The sequence below is a fragment of the Bos indicus genome, chromosome 2, assembly GCF_029378745.1.
Source record: "Bos indicus isolate NIAB-ARS_2022 breed Sahiwal x Tharparkar chromosome 2, NIAB-ARS_B.indTharparkar_mat_pri_1.0, whole genome shotgun sequence".
NCBI lineage: Eukaryota > Metazoa > Chordata > Mammalia > Artiodactyla > Bovidae > Bos > Bos indicus.
The window spans coordinates 84,704,684-84,722,879 of record NC_091761.1 but is presented as its reverse complement, the minus strand read 5'-3'; the positions used below and the strand labels follow the sequence as shown (position 1 = coordinate 84,722,879).

Sequence of the window (18,196 nt, the reverse complement as noted above, 5' to 3'; positions counted from 1 at the left end):
GTGCTTATGCTTTATTTTCCAATTAGATTATAAGATCTTTGCAAATAGGGATCTTACCCAATTCATTATTTCTCCTTCCTTACTGCTAAAATATCTAGTAACATTTTGCAAATATAGTGAATGTACGTATATGTTGATATGGAGAAAAATTACCAAATATTCTTCTTATGATGTTCTTAGTCTCTCATATCTTAAAAGTCATCATTAAAACTTTGTAAAGTTTCTAAAGGCTAAAACTTCACATAATTTCAAGTATGATACTACTAATGTTGCTTATATAGAAATCCTGGTTTCACATAGTTAACTAGCATCTAACTCAGGTATCAGTGTTTTCCCCAACTTGACAAGCATGCTGTTCTCAGTCAGGAAAAATTATAAAAATTATACAAGCTGTCGTTTTGTATATTTTATATTATAGCATCTACTCAGCAACCCATGGGCCTCTAGAGAGTCTTCTGTAAAAATAACTTTGTAGAAATGAGCCCCTCAGTTCTGTAATGAGAGATCTTAGAGGTTCTGGGCTGCAAAGCAAAACAAACAAACATACAAACAAAATCCCTCCTCTTTTGCAAATCAGAAAATAAGAACTCTGTTTTCTCTCTTTACCATCTTCAGCTCCAACCTGCTCCTCCCCTTACTTGTAGTCAATATTCATTCCTCTGAAAGAACCCTGTCCCAACAAAAAAGAACAAGAAAAAGGAAACTCACAAAATTTTCCAGGTTTGCTCTACAACTCTGCATTATTATTAATTTAACATGTCTTAAGATCTCTATCGTTAGAGAAATAAGATGATATAATCTACCTGAACAAGGCATCTCACATTATCATTATTCCTTAATGACTTGACAGAACCTTAACAGGTCCTAACAGAGGGAAAACCTGCAGCCACTGGAAGCTTCCAGTTTTGTTTATTCCTTCTGCTTTTTAGAGTCTTTAAAGTCTCTAATCTCCTAAAAATTGCTGAAGGTTTTTATTTTTTAGTGACACCTGGGGTCCTCAATTAAGGAAAATCCCATGTGATAATCTATTGCTAAGATATTATTTGATAGATTTTAAAATAAGTTTCCATCTTATTTCAAAACTTGTTAATAAATTTCCATTTATATTTTCTATAACTGTTTATAGAATTTGACCATAGAAGGCTTGAGCAGTCATGACAAGTAGGAAGAAGCAGGAACTTCAGTCAGTGGAATAATGTTGCTCTTACATAGAGTGTGTGTCACTATGTACTTTTAGCCTGAAAATTTGTTGATAGTTCAGCACTTAGCTTATCGTAACTACATGATGGGGAAGTTTGTACATCTAAAGGAACACTCTGTTTCATATAGTTAAAAACTGCATTGTAAGGAACATTCCCACAAATGAAGGCGGGGAAGCTGGGGTTCTTTAATCTCATATTTCAGTCATATATTTGATAAGAGATTTATGCATGGAATGGAACTGCTGAGTCATGGCTCAAAAGTAGCAAAGATAACTGTGAGCCTATCCTGAGCTGTGTGTACATTGTTCCTCATCGGTGGCACAGATAAAAATATGCCTTCTTATTTTCTCCATAATATGATGAGGAATTAAGTGTCAGCCTTTGGGAAATTCAAATAGGTACACCTCTGTGCTTTGTGTTTTTTTCATTTTTCTCATATGATTCCTTGCCCTCCAGAAGATGGCAAGCAATTTGTTTAGTTTGTATCCATACACAGCTTTCTCTTCCTTGAGACGCACCTTGAATACCTTTTCCTGTAGAATGGTTATGGGTTTTCATGCATTGGGATATAGCTTTTGCTTTCCATTGCTATTTTTAAAATTCTGCTTTGTCTAACTTCATCTGTCAAGCAAATGTACATGCTACCAAGTTGTTTTCTCTTTTTTTTTTTAATCTCAGAAGAGATCTATTGGCTCAGAAAACTCAACATCCAGAAGTCGTAGCTCCGTCAAATGGATTGTGTCTCATTGGATTACATTGGTTCTTAGTGAAAGAGAGTAATCCTACTAAGAAGCTCTATAACATTAAAATAAAGACTGATACAAAATGTTTTAAGATTTTATCCAAAGACAAATCTATTCATTAAAAACACAACCTTTTAAGAATGTTTTATAGATGAATGGAATACGTACAAAGTCAATAAAATTTTGGTGTTGGTACTTCTACAATATTGTATTATGAACAAGGAACCAAGTACCGTAAAACTGACTTAAGAGTTGAGAATTCCCTTTTGTGTAATAGTTGAATTTAACCAGTAGATCTACTCCCTACTAACCCTGCTGCTGCTGCTAAGTCGCTTCAGTCGTGTCTGACTCTGTGCGACCTCATAGACGGCAGCCCGCCAGGCTCCACTGTCCCTGGGATTTTCCAGGCAAGAATACTGGAGTGGGTTGCCATTTCCTTCTCCAATGCATGAAAGTGAAAGTGAAGTCGCTCAGTCGTGTCCGACTCTTCGCAACCCCACTCAGTCGTGTCCAACCCTTCACGACCCCATGGACTGCAGCCTACCAGGCTCCTCTGCCCGTGGGATTTTCCAGGCAAGAGTACTGGAGTGGGGTGCCATCGCTGTCTCCACCCTACTAACCCAACTTTCCTCAAACCGTGATGATAATTATTTCGGACTATAGGTCAATTCCTCCATGAGTATGTTCTTTGAAAAATTTCCTTCCCGTGAGAATAATCTATGATGCTTTTTTTCTGTTCTAAATAAATTGGGCCATTTCCTATTTAGGTCACTAGTAAATCAATAAATTGGAAGTCAAGAAATTCTGAGCTACAAAAGGCAAATGAATGTGTGTCCCAGGGTTCACCAGAATAGAAGCAAACACAGACTCTGACCTTCTGTTTCTTCCCATAACCCTATTTTAAGAGCCCTGGAATTTCGTTATTGTTCAAATTATATGGTTAATTTTGTTTTCGTTTTTAAAAACAGTGCATGCCATTGTGAAATTATCAAATAATACAGAATTTTGTGAAATAAAAAGTTAAAATTTCCAAAAGCTACCTTTCTTAAAACAAACCCCAGTGTTCAAAATTTCTAATCTGTTTTTTGTTCAATTTTCTAACAGATGAGTTTTTCTGCATTTAATATTGGCTACAATATTAATCTCAGTTAACATCTGATCTACTGGTTCAAAATAGCATAGATTTCCCCTTGCCGATCCTTATGCATTTCCTGATACAACCTGCCTAGCTCTCTCATCGTTTTCTCCTCATTTGTTTACTGTTCTTTCAGATGTCTGGAACCGACGTGACAAACTTCTGAACTTTGTTTACCAAGTTATATGTAACAGGAAATCTGCATTGAAACTTTTTCTTATGAAAAAATTACATAGGCTCAACTATTGAATTTTTAAAAAATACTTAAGATAATTCACTGACAACCACGTAATGTTATTGGAGAGTCCTGGTCTGTTTCCCAACTGGGAGATCAGCATTAATAATGACACTTAAAAAGTAGTAGAATATAGATCTTAAGAGTTGAGGGTCAAAGAGACTTGGTTTGAATTCTGGCTCTGTGGTTTACTCACCAGACTGAATGAGGCATTTAGCTCCTCCAAGTCATAGTTTCCTCATCTGGATGGGGATAGGAGTTTCTAACTTGCAGTGTCCTTTTGAAGATTAAATGAGATAGTATATTTACTGCCCTGGTACTATGTAAGCAAATACAAAGGATACAGTAAATTTAAAGTAGTATTATATTAGTAGCCTGTCCTTCCCTTCTTAATTATATCACAAGGACTCAGTTTAAAGTAGTTTCCCCTAAATTTACTGGTTTTCTAAACCACTCTTCTTAAGATGGATCATATGTATAAATGCCATCGTATAATTCTGTGGGCATAGTTAAAATACAGAAATGGTCTCTTGCATTCCATCACTAATTTCTATGTTGGACAGCTTTCTAGTGTTGCGCTTACACTATGTTCTTTAGGAAACTTTGTTCTAAAATTTTTTACATGTAAGCAATGAAACCAGCCTTGACTGCTCCAGGTTTGCACAGAGGAATGAGTCTTTTGGTTCAAGATTCAGTGCAAATTACTGAGGGCCAACCATCATGGCAGAGTCATTGACATAACATTTTAGAAGTCATCCAAAGGTGAATTATACCCATCTTCTCAGGCAATAATCTTCTTGTAGATCTAATGAGAGGCTTGAAATATTGTTACCTAGGATAGTAAGGAACACAGATCCTTAGTCCTAGGTCTCTATTCCACAGCTTCTGCAGAAGAAATAATTGCTACTTATGTTTTATGCAAATGGATATGCCAATTTGTAGTAGTGTATAGATTTTTGACATGTACATCAAAATGTACATAATTGTCTAGTTTTCACATTTTCCCTATGTGGAATTTCATAACTATTAATTTTAGAATAACTAGACAGTCAATCACTTAAGGTTAGAAAAGGCCCAAAAGAAAAATTCTCATAGCCAAGGTTAGATTAGATTTGCTTAAAATATTATACCCAGGTATTTGTTAAATTTTCCATAAATAAAGTTCTTAAATATATTCATCTACTGGATATTTCTCCAAAGCATTATATTTTCTGGCTAACAAAGGATTCAGTTAGGATTTTCAAACCATTTTCTTGCGTGAAGAACAACCATGTTTTAGGTATGTCTGTTCTATTATTGATTTTTGCTATATTCTGTTGCACATATCAAAAAAGAGTTAAGCAGAATGGCATCCTTCTTCAGTAGCTCATCAGATGTGGTCTCTGTGTGGACTAAAGTACAGTATCAGGAAGGATTCTAGCCTCAATGCTTTCCCTAAACCCAAGAGAATAATAAAACATTTCTTTAATCATAGAGAACAATGTGTTACTATTTCTGATATTAAAAATGGATTTTAATGAAATCTGATTTTTACATCTACATTTAATTGCAAAATTATTAGTGAGTCTTACAGAGCAAATAAAATATACATAGCCTCTATGTTAATAATGTATTTTTTGTCTTTCTCAATGAATTTGAGTAGTTATGGAAACTGTCTTCAGAAAAATTAATTTGGTTAAAATTAAAATGCCCTTATTTCAAGCACATTGTCCTACATACAAATGGATACTATTAATACATTCCCACTGAATAAGTTATTACTGTCTGTACCTTGAAGGTACATTTTATAGTAAACATTCTTGCAGACCCATCAGAGTGCCATCATACCAAAACTCAGGTATCATATGTGTCTGAATTTTATATTTACAATAAAAATGGCATAATATTACCACCAGTGCTTAAAATGTTTAAAAACATCTTATATTTTTCTACCATATGTTTTATTACACTTATATTCCAAATCAAGTATAAGCTACATGAAATCAACTTATATTTTACTCATTTTATAACTTCTTACTTCTCATAGTACCTCACATCTTATATTGTAAAAAGTGGATATTTAAGAAATATTTGATAAATTAATCAATTTCATAGCAGTATATTTGGGACTTAATGATAGCCCCTAAAATTAGTTACCTCAAAGGGGTAAGTAACTACATTTCCAGTGTACAAAATCACATATATAAAGATACAGAATCCCTCTTTTTAATAAATCAATGTATATATCTTTGTATATTCCAATAATTACTTTAGATCCCAGGAAATAGTAGCATAAAATTATTTATTTTAAAAACTTGGCTAGAATTCTCTAGCATGTAGCATTATTTTGAATATTAAGATGAAATTTTGAATAATGTTATTTACTTTTAAAATTACATTGGGATTTTGATGGACATTTTTAAAAAGTTTAAGTTACTTTGCATATGATTAAGATATTTAGTTTTCCATTTTTTCTTCTACAGGTATTTTTCATGCATTCAACCTTTGCATTTCTTACAATACAGTTTTCTTATTTATTTATTTATATAGGCACTGAAAGTTTTGTGTCTAGGTTTTCCAAAAGTATTTTATATTTTTGTTTCTGTTATGAGTGGACTTTTTTTATAGTTTTTTAAATAATGACTGCCAAATCTAGAAAACTGCTAGTATGATTTTCTGGAAATTGGTGTCTCAAGTTATTTTTTTCATTTACCTTGACATTTTATATCACTGTTTAAAAAATACTGCTGTATCCTTGTCTACCCCTTTACATACTGTTTAACAGACTTGGCCATTCTAATGTTAATGGGTTATATTGTAACCCATTTGTTTTTATTTCATATATATATTTTAAAATAAAATATATGCCTATATAACACAGTTTCAATTCCTGAATATCTTTTCAGTTAAAACACTTGTATCAAATACATAATAAATTATTATAATTCATACAAAAATATAAACCTTTAGCTATACATTTTAGCATAACCTAGATATTCTTCAGAATAATGATGAATTTAGGGTACAAGCTGTTAAGAATGTCTGATTAAGGTGTCTTATAGCCACATTTTTTTTGCATGTAATAACTAAATTCCTTTTGTTAGTCTTAAAATAGTTTTGCTTTATTTTGCTTTACTGAGAATAATGTTTCCCATTATCTGTTAAATTATGAGGATTTTAAACTCTTCATGTGTATTATCTCTTTGGTCCTCACAGCATTAATTTCAGTATTACAGAGAGGCCAGAGTCTTATCTAGTGCATATCATAGAAGTACTCAATAGGTATTTGTGGAATTAACCAAGATAAATACCAAGATTAAAACAACTTGCCAACAATAGAAGCAGAAAAAGGAATATATGACCAGACATCTAATTTGGCTCTATTTTCAATAGATCATTCTGTCTGTTGAAAAAGGAATAAATAATTATGAGACCTATCTGATAATATACTCAATATTTTGACATTTTTACATGCTGCTATATAATAGTTCTGTGCTAAGCCTTTTATTTACATTTGTTCATTGAATCCTTTCCATCAACCTATGAGGCAAATACTGTAACTATGCTTATTTCAAGATGAGAAAACAAGCAGAGAGAGTTAAGTAACTCTCTGAATTCTTAGCACAGAGCTGATTTATATCCACTTAGAACAAATATTGCTTCTAAATTTATGACTAATTGATTTCACCTCTGTGTGTCCATAAGCATTGTGAGATAATAATAGATCTTCAAACCTTACCTATGTAATGGGAAGTAGAAAGAAAAGTTGACCTTTCTACTGCTTGGTTCTTACCTCAAGCCAGACCATGCCCTGTGACTGTAATCAGAAATATGAATCATTAGTACTGATTTTCCTTTCTTGACATTACTCCATCAGAAAAGTCATGGGGATTTCTCTAAAATTGCCCTGAGGCGATTTTTCACAACATATATATTTTTGAAGGTTTTCTAAACTGTATACAGAAACCTTCTGTTTACAGAAGAAAAAGGTGTCAGAGGATGAGATGGCTGGATGGCATCACCGATGCAATGGACATGAACTTGGGTAAACAAATAGTGAGGGACAGAGAGGCCTGGCATGCTACAGTCCATGGGGTCGCAAAGAATCAGACACGACTGGGCGACTGAACAATAGCAACAACATCATACAGGAAACATGTGTGCAGAGTCTGAAATCCAGAGAGTGTTGTGGTTTAGAGGCATTGGTGCTTCTGATTGTTTTTGATCACATGCCCTACTTTAACTGCACCAAAATGTTGGTTGGTTTCAGTGAGGCTATTTTCTGTGGGAATTCCGGTCTTGAGACTATGTTCCCTTGTCCTCAAATGATCTTCTGCTTGAGTTGATCTTCTGGGGTGATTCTACGCGTTGGGAGGAAGTGGTTACCAAGGTCTGAATTCGACAGGCATTTGAGAGACAGTAATAGCCAGTGACTTTTTCCTGAGATGTCACTGTGTATACAGTCTGGTATCTGTATGAATCTCTTAGTTCTATTAACAGTTGTGTTTTCTTCTGAAGAAGTTGTCATTACCTGTTTTGTACTTCCTGCAGTGGGTTCTGTTTTAGTAAATAATGTTAGCTCTCTGGTTCTCTTTTCTCCACCACAACAAAAAATGGTATAAAGATAAATTTATTTCAAGTACTGAATGGACTCAGGGAAATTTGTTTGGAGCCAAATGTATTTTGGTATTAACGGCTCATTTGCCTGGTTTGATTTTGCTAAGCCCTTCTTATGTACACAGAATAGTGCTGGGTACTGGAAGGCACAGAGATAAAGGAGGAAGGACTTTTGCCCTCCAGAATCTCACGACTCAAAATGAACTGAAGTTATAACTGAGGGCTGTGTGAGAAAGTGCAATGCTGGAGGAAGTGCTGGAGTGTGTTGTAAAGGGTACAGTGAGCAACATGCCCATGAGGAAATGGTCCAATGATAAAATATTCTTTGAATATAATCTTGCATGCTCAGTCACTCAGTCATGTCTGACTCTTTGCAACCCCATAGACTATAGCCCACCAGGCTCCTCTGTCCATGGGATTTTTCCAGGCAACGATACTGGAGTGGTTGCCATTTCCTCCTCCAGGTGATCTTCCCAACCCAGGGATTGAACCTATGTCTCCTGTATTACAGGCAGATTCTTTACCACCGAGCCAACAGGGAAGCCAATATAATCTTAATTCTCATTATAAACCACTAAAATTGAATAGAATTTCTTCATTAAAGTGAAGGCAATAAAGAAAGAAATTAGAGGATTACCATAGATTTCTTCTAACTCTGTAAATTTATAAAATAAACTTGAGTAAATATATTAATGTAACTTTCAAAAGTCCTTCTAATCAGAGTCATGTGAATCTTCAGCAGTATTTCTCAAACTTGTTATGGTTATTTCAGACACTGGGTGGACTCATGGAAATTTTTTAGGATCCACTCTGTTATTTTCCATCCTAAAAGGAAAACAAACATTTCAGATCTACAATAGTGATTTTTAACCATGTGTATTTAGTGAAACAAAATGTGTACAAATATAAAACATGCATGAGCTCCATATCCTTACAGCTTATAAGCTATAAAGCCAAAAGAAATATTAAATTAAGTAAAAACAAAAAAATAACATTTGAATTAATGATATTGCGAGAAGATTTTGTTTGCAGAAGCCAAATCACCAATGTTGAGACCAGTGTCAGTGGAAAGATATATTTGTGCTTTTTGTTTCACTTGTGTTTGACTTGATTCTTTTAATTTTTGTGTCTAATGGTCTATCATATGCATCTGTGGCATTATCTTGGTCATAATTTTTCTTGCGTAACAAATAGCTTACTTTTATCTATGTGATGAGTCAATTCACTTAATAGTATACCCCCAAGTACAATACTGAAGAAAAATATATCATTAAACATATCCTGTGATGATTCTATTGCCATTTTTCTACTTATAAACTATTTAAAAACTTTTGTTCTTAGAAAAAATCATAACATATGCTTTATTTAGCATTTTTTAAGTCCATTTATTTTGTTTTCTCTTTAGCCTGTGGCAATTTACATATATATTACCTTGCCTTATTTCGTCATGATCATTTAATTTGCAATTTAATACTACCAAAGAAAAGTTTTGTCTTTTTAAATGGTGAAAGAATTGCGTATTAGTAGCAGACAGGTGCAGCTATCATATTTAACATCAAGCCCTGCTCATCAACACTAAAAGTTCACCTCTGATCACTTGGCAACAAGTGTCTTGTAAATGCAAACCTGGGAGTTGAAGTCACTTTGTGATGTCTAGTCATAAATGTCATCCAGCTTGTCCAAAATATGCTTACCTCATATTAGCAGTTTTAATCATCAAAGTGGAAACACAGCATTTTAAAATTCTCCTAGTATTCAAGATCACATCTGTAGATTTCTAGTAGGCAATGATGCCAGTTAAAGAAATGCTGGACCAAAGAATATTGGGCAAATACCTGATAACCAAGGAATAGTTCCCATTTTCCCCCCCATCAGGAAAGATTGGTGATATTTCTGAGGATAACTACACACTTTTTTCTCTTCCTCAGCCTTGATCTTCTTTCTTGGCAGTCAATAAACCAATGCCTTCTTTGTTTTTACCTGAAAGAACTCTATGAAGGAGTTAATAGAAGAGAAGGCCTAAACAGGGATCAGTTAAATGAATGGAATAACTTAAATATATTCATGTCATGCTGGCATTTCCCATGGACTCTCTCTCTTCCACTGCACCATGAACTCTTTGAGAAAGGGGCAGTATCTTACATCCTATTTGATTCCTGGTATATGATACCATGCCTAGCACATAGTAGGTACTCAGAAATTGTTTGCTGAATGAATGAATATTGACATGAATTTGGGCGAACTCTGGAAGATGGTGAAGGACAGGGAAGCCTGCTGCTGCAGTCCATGGGGTCGCAGAGTTAGACATGACTTGGCGACTGAACAACAACAACAGTGATATGATGTGTATCAAATAACACGTTCCACTGCCTTGTTCCTGGAAGCATATGACCCATCTCTTGTCATTGTGATAAATTAGCTGGCCCTGTAGAGAACTAGTCTCAGCCTGCCTCTGATACGTTCTTAGTCACTTAGTCGTGTCCAACTCGTTGCAACCCCATGAACTGTAGCCCGCCAGGCTCCTCTGTCCATGGGGATTCTCCAGGCAAGTATACTGGAGTGGGTTGCTATTTCTTCCTCCAAGGGACCTTCCCAACCCAGGGATCAAACCCAGGTGTCCCACATTGCAGGTGGATTTTTTACTCTCTGAGCCACCAAGGAAGGTCACACCTCTGTATTTTTTGGCCTAAAGAATCAGGCCAGTTGTCGTCACTGCCTCATAGTTGATATCTGGAGTGATGAGAAGTTTCCCAATTGGCATATTTCCTCCATTGTCTTTCCCTTTCTTTCCCTCACCCTGTCATCTTTCTGACTCAGGGAGCTATGATCTCTTCCTTATCCACAGGATATCATAGGCTCCATACAAGCAACAGTCAAGAGCATGCTATCTTTTTCATCACTCACCCCGTTCCGTGTGGTTCCAGTTAAATGAGTAGAAGAGAGAGTTCAGCCTGTTTGTTTTCTGGTTTTGTTGTTTGCCTAGTCCATTGTGGTGATAGACTAGAGGTAGCTTTTGTTTCTTCAAGATCACAACATATTGTTAGTCACACTTATAAGAGTACTTCTTTGGTCAAGTTCATTTTTTTTCCAAGATAATTTTTTTCTGATTTAGCTTTCTTTAAACCAACTTTTATATCTCTTATCAAAATAGAATTTACCTGATAATGGGCCTTGGTTTCCATCATGTGCTTCAGACATATGATTATAACACGTGAGGGAAAATGTTCTGCTTGGTTTGAGACTTCAGACTGAAATAACCATAAGCAGAGAGGAGAGGCTGACTTTTCTTTTCTTAGTTCCTTTATATATATGCCTACCATTTACCTATATGTATATCTATATCTGTATTTCCAGTAGCTAGCTGCTATATAGTATATATAATATGGCTGTAATATTATATACAATTATGTAAAACATAATATTTATACTGGCAATAAAAGGCAGAAAAGTTGAAAATATCAAAGATTAGGTGCTTCATGTACTAGCACATTCTGTAAAATGGATCTAAGCAGAAGCAGCCTAGGACTAAGCTCAGTTTATCATTTCCAGTAAGCTATGTGGTTAAGAGCACACATTAGTGAATTTTTCATCTCAACAGTTGAACCTTGTCTTCACCTCATTACTTTCAAGCCTACAGGTAAATTAGAATTTGAAATTTGGGATTATAAAATCTAATTAGAACTTTATTAAACTATCAAATAGGAAAACAAGCATCATTTAGCACTTAGAGTAAAATTGTGTATTTGTGTTGACTGTATGTTCCTATCAAAAGCAATGCTTTCAGTACCCAGTTTATGTTCTTATTTTTTTGTCTTCTTATCAAAATTGATATGGTGTACTTGGAAACGGCATAATGTAAATGAGCGGAAACAACCAAAAAAATTTATATTGAATTTATATTCATATAAAGAATTGAGATTAACAAAACAGTGACTCTTTAAACAAATGAATGCTGGTGTTATCACATATATCTATAATAAATAATGGTCCAAAATTGTGTTTTGTGTGTGTATATATAAGTATAAACACATTTGCACTAGTGTACATATAGTCTGTTTCACCAACTGTAGTAACTGAAGATGTTTTAGGTTTCAGTTATTTGAAAGAGCCACATGCTTTTATACCGAATATATAATTTACAGATAGTACCTACTTCCAAGTAGAAATGTGCTCATCATGCATAATGTAGAGGTATATCCTCAGGAAAACAAATGAATATCCTATTTGGAATAACAAGGAATCAAATGGTCCAGACTGTTACTTATAGTCAAGCCCGCAATAAGGCTTTAACTCAAAGCAGAGACTGAATTTTATTGGTTGGTTGGTACTGCTACCTGTAGTAGTATTTGAGTAGCAAAAGATGAGAACAATAAATTTTTTTTTTTATCATTGTTAGAAATGGGTGATGCTGATGCTCATGAGGGTCCTCCTTGAAGACAAGGACCACATTTTACTTGGATGCGTATTCCTAGGGCACAGTAGCTACCACACAATAGGTACCAAAAAAAATGTGGTGACCATTCTTTTTTTAAAAAATGGTGCCTTAAGTACTGAATTATGTTGCCAACGTTTACTACACATATTTGAATTCTTTATTTGCTTGAATAGGGAGAAGATCCAATTTATCCGAACTGAAGGGACTCCAGGATTGGTGCGTCTTTCAAGTGATGCAGACCTTGTCATGCTGCTGAGGTATGTAACGCCTTTTCAAAGTGGGAAATCTCCTATCATCAGGCATTCTGAAGCACTTTAAAAAATAATGTGCTAGAATTGGCAGCCAGTAAGTGCTTCTTTTATTCTAAAAGACTTGTGGAATACTCATGATGGAGATACAGGATACTGATTTAGTGATAAGTCATTTCAGATTTCATTTCTTATCACTAGAATCAGCTTGATTTTTGTTTTACCCTGCTGGCAGAGGATGCAGTATTAGGAAGGGGAAAGAGACCAATGAGTAGAATGTCCCGCCACAGAATAAGGCAGAAGGTTATACCTCGCTTACCGCGTGAGAGTAAAAGAGAGGTTTATTTGTATTTTCATCCAAAATTTTTTTCTCAGAATGTCTTTTGTCCCCTTTTGCTGATTTGAAGTTATTTATTTACTTTATGGCTTTGGGAATTTAAGTTTGGGAAATCAGAGAAGAAAGTTGAAATTTGGTCACTGGTACTCACTGCCAACTTGATAGACTTTCATAAAACTGACCAATTATATTTTCTTTTTTAATGGTTAGATGGGGTTTGGTTTTGAACTTTAGGGGAGTTTAGAATGGAAACCTGGCAAGTTTTTAAGAAACTTTTTCAGTTTTGATTATTTTTCAAATGTAGGAGACCAGAGTAAAATAATATTTTGCTTTACCTAGTGGTTGGGACACCCACTATTATAATCTCCATAGAATTAAAGGGAAGTCATACTGGGCCATTATCAAGCAATGTTTTATTTATTCCAAAGTATTACTAGTCTCATTCATATTATTCATGAGAATCTTAACTCTAACCATTTATACTGCATGCTTGATTGCTGCCATATTTGTAAAACTAAAGTCAAAAAGTCATTTTCTTTTACTCTACAGTTGGAACATAACTCAAAGGGATATAACCATTTTTCATGGATATTTTCCTTCATTTTATCCTGAACATGACCTATTTGATGGATAAGGGTCACTTCTCAGGCTAGATGCTAACCCTCAATGTGGTGTTTAGGCAGTTCTGAAAGCAGGATGTGGCATGCTAGATATTCATGAAGATTCTTGGTCAATAATGTGGAATATGATGTTTCTACCATAGTTGAGTTGTTGATAAAATAGCAAGTTTTATTACAAAATTCTGGCTGGGATAGGACTCTTTTGATTCATTATAGAAGTCCGTGGTTTTTTATTTAAAGAATTCTACTGTTGGAATTAGTAAAAACAAAAATGATTATGAAACAGAAATCACAATTATTGTATATCTTCTCTTAGTAACCTTTAATGATATAGCCCTAAATATTTTGAGTTACAATATAGTTTATAATATTTGTATGTTGGTAAGCACTATAATTTGCATGAGTTTCTATGTGTTATGTGGTTGAATTTTAAAATATTTGAAAAGTGATTTGTATATAGAGAAAGACTACATTTTTCACCTTTAGGAAAATAGATATGTTTTCTGAAGCCTTTGGAGAAACATGAGAAATTTACTTATATATTAATAGCTTTATAATTATACATACACGTGATAAATGATATTTAATTCTAGTCTTTTACTTCATTTGGATTAGCAAATAAATGATTTTACACTGTAACAATATATTACATGTGCATGCTTAATAAATAATATTTAATGATTATTGAAACATTTTGGGATACTCTCATTTATTTTTTATTTTGCTTTGGAGTTTGAATCATTTCCATCAGTTACTATAAACTCAGGTGGTGGATTTGTTTGTTACATAGATGGAATCTCTATGTCTGTTTTTATACTTTTTGTCTGTTTGTTTTTTCTTTCAATTTAAAAATATTTTCTTGGGTGAACTTTGTAGAACATGAATTATTTTTTAATAAAAATATTTTTATTAATGTATAATTGATTTATGTGTGTGCATGCTGAGTTGCTTCAGTTGTGTCCTACTCTTTGTGACCCTATGGACTATAGCCCTCCAGGTTCCTATGTCCATGGGATTCTCCAGACAAGAATACTGGAGTGGGTTGCCATACCCTTCTCCAGGGCATCTTTCCAACCCAGGGATCGAAACCATGTCTCCTGCAACTCCTGCATTGCAGGCATATTCTTTACCACTGAGCCACTGCTAATGCTAAGTCACTTCAGTCGTGTCCGACTCTGTGCAACCTCATAGACAGCAGCCCACCAGGCTCCCCCGTCCCTGGGATTCTCCAGGCAAGAACACTGGAGTGGGTTGCCATTTCCTTCTCCAATGCATGAAAGTGAAAAGTGAAAGTGAAGTCGCTCAGTCGTGTCCGACTCTTAGCGACCCCGTGGATTGCAGTCTATCAGGCTCCTCCGTCCATGGGATTTTCCAAGCAAGACTACTGGAATGGGGTGCCATTGCCTTCTCCGACTGAGCCACTAGGGAAGCCCATAATTGATTTTTACAAAACTATATTAGTTTTAGATGTACAATGTAATGATTCAATGTTTTCATTTATTGTATTCCATTTTAAATTATTATAAAAATATTGGCCAGATTTTCTGTGCTGTACTTTATATCCTTGTATCTGATTTATTTTTTTACCTATATACATTGTCTGTTTCTTAAAAAAGAAAGTCATTCCTGATACAAATGGACTTGAATATCAGCAAGCTGCAATATAGAGATGATACAGCTCCAGGAAATTATTCATTTCAAAATAAACCCATGTAAAGTTGTTTTCCAATATAGCTATTATAAACTTAAGACTTATAAAATAACTTTTCTATATTTGTTATTGGTTATTCTATTTTGGCATTAGTGATAAAGAACCTGCCTGCCAGTGCAGAAGACATAAGCAACATGGGTTTGATCCCTGCATCCGGAAGATCCCCTGGAGGAGGAAATGGCAACTCACTCCAGTTCTTGCCTGGAGAATCTCATGGACAGAGGAGCCTGGTGGGCTACAGTCCATGGGGTCATAAAAGAGTCAAACATGACTGAAGCACCTTAGCACACATTCTATTTCTATTCTGTTAAATTATAAAAAATGTACAGAGCTTATATAGGAAATGATTAATAAATTTGGCTACATTGGAATTGTTAATTTATGTAATGAAAGCCATCACACATAAAGACATAAAGGCAATAAACTAGAAGACTATGTTCACATGATATAAAACAAAGATATCATGAATACAAAAAGCATGCTTTTAAATCAATTTGAAAGAAAATAACCCCAAAGAAAAATGAATAAAGGATATAAAAAGGCATTTCAAAAGAATCAAAGCATGAATAGCCAATAAACTCATGGAAAGATCATAGTAATAATAAAATGCAATTTCAAATAATGAGACACTATTTCATGTTATTCAATTGAAAAAATAAAAAAGTCTGATAACACCAAGTGAGAAATGGGAACTCCATATTGTCTGTATTTGGTGGTATTGCAGTTCTACAACCTCTTCAAAGAACAATTTGACAGTATTTTGTATGGATAGAAAACCTACACGAATGACTGAGCACACTCTGCTTTTAGATATATACCATATGTGTACGTGGAGAAGGAAATGGCAACCCACTCCAGTACTCTTGCCTGGAAAATTCCATGGACAGAGGAGCGTTGTAGGCTACAATCTATGGGGTTGCAAAGAGTCAGACACGGCTGAGCAGCTTCACTTCACTTCATATGTATACTAAGAAACTCTATTATGTGTATACAAGATGATATATACAGTATAATCATTGCACCATTATTGATAAAAGCACACAGTTGGGGGAAAAGTCAGCATTTGTCAAGGAAGTTATGGATAAATACACAGATATATTCATAGATAGGGCTTCCCTGGTGGCGCAGCAGTAAAGAATCCTCCTGCTATGCAGGAGCCACAGGAGATGGGCGTTTGATCCCAGAGTCAGGAAGATCCCCTGGAGGAGGACACAGCAACCCACTCCAGTATTCTTTCCTGAAGAACCCCATGGACAGATAAGCTTGGTGGGCTACTGTCCATAGCGTCGCAAAGAGTCGAATATGACAGAAGGGACTGAGCACACGTGCACAAACATTCATAGAATGGACTGTATGTTACATGGCAGGTAAAAGTAGTAAAGTAGACCCCTTATATAGCAACACAGATGGATATCAGAAATATATTGTTGAGTAAAATAGTTTAAGAATGTAATATACTTATAAATCATTTATATAATTTCTAGCAACACATAAGGCAAAACTATATATTTTTCCTGTATACATATGTTGAAAATTTAAAATTCTGGAAGGATATGTTAAAATCATGATAGAGGAGCTCAAAAGGGACTTCCTATACAATATGCACATATACAGATGTATAGATACAGCTATATATAGGTATATTCACCTCTATAAGTATGTATATATGTTTGAAGCAAAAGATAATAGTGTAAATATGTATTAATCCTGGATGATATGTATTGAGTGTTTTTATATTGCTCTCTGTCTCTGTGTTAAATTTTTCAAGTAGAAAATTTTCTCTCTTGGTATGAAAGTTTTCCACATATTGGTTGTATTTAAAGGAAATGATAGGTGTCATGGAGCAAAGGGACACAGATATAGATGTCCAAGGAGAGGGTGCTAATTGCTACTCTTAATTTTGCTGTGAGTTTCTAAACCTTTGTGGTATTAACTGTTTTATGTGGCATTTTTCCTTAGCAATCAACTTTAAATTCACATTATTCTAATGGTTATTGATTTATTGAGAAAGAGAATTGATTGTTTTGGGGCTTAATTTGGTATTACAAATACAGTTACTTGTTGCTTCTGGTTCTAAATCTTTCGACTTTTATAGTTTAAAAGTGGATAGATGGCTTAACAATATGGTATCTAAAAATGCTTTTACTATAGTGGTTTAGCAGACATGTGCAGATGAATGAGGACCAGAAAAGAACTATCAAGATGTTATTGTATTGTTATTAATATAGCCCAGAGTTTCAGCCTTCAAATTACTGACATTTCAGGCTGGATATGCCTTTGTTGCAGGGCACTCTTCTGTGCATTGTAAGATGTTTATCAGCATTCTGACCCCCCTCATTAGATGCCAAAAGTACTCCCTTCTCAGTTATCAGAACCAAAAATGTCCTCAGACATTGTCCAATGTCCTCAGAGTACAGGGGAGGGCAGAATTGCCTCAGTTGAAAGCCATTTCTATAATCCTCAAGAGTTCTTTCCTTAAATCTCTGAAGACTAAACTGCTGCCACCTTTTCTCAATGTTTTCTGAAAACAAATTTAACAGATTTCTGGATTTGACTAACTTTAAAGAAAAACCACTTCTACCTCTTAATTAAAAAGCACAAGTACTCTTACTTAGGTTGTTGATTCTATTTTGTCAAGTGTTTGTATATTTGACAATCAACAGTACATTTCTTTATTATAGCAGTTAATTAAAAGTCTAGGATTTCAAGATCTCAGATTCCTGATTACTATCTTTTAGGAGAGTATTTAGAAATAGAAACTGCACTATGGAGCAGAAAGAAGACACTCGATTGAATAAATCAAAATCCTCATATTTGAAAAATATTATAAAGTCAGAGTAAATAAGAAAGCTAATTATTTAGCAGTTGTAATTATTTTAAAGGTGTTTTGTTATATTTTGCTTTTAATTCTCCAATGAAATGCTGAGTTCTTTG

The 18,196-nt window shown here is 34.5% G+C and overlaps 1 protein-coding gene across 3 annotated transcripts in view; it reads left to right on the top strand.

Moving 5' to 3' along the window:
• HECW2 (HECT, C2 and WW domain containing E3 ubiquitin protein ligase 2) overlaps nucleotides 1–18,196 on the top strand; it is a 449,303-nt gene that overhangs the window by 370,894 nt on the left and 60,213 nt on the right. For all 3 annotated transcript variants that reach the window (XM_070769675.1, XM_070769668.1, XM_070769682.1), the window contains one exon: nucleotides 12,520–12,603. In XM_070769675.1, coding sequence (XP_070625776.1) covers nucleotides 12,520–12,603 — 84 coding nt within the window. The remainder of the gene's footprint in view (nucleotides 1–12,519; nucleotides 12,604–18,196) is intronic.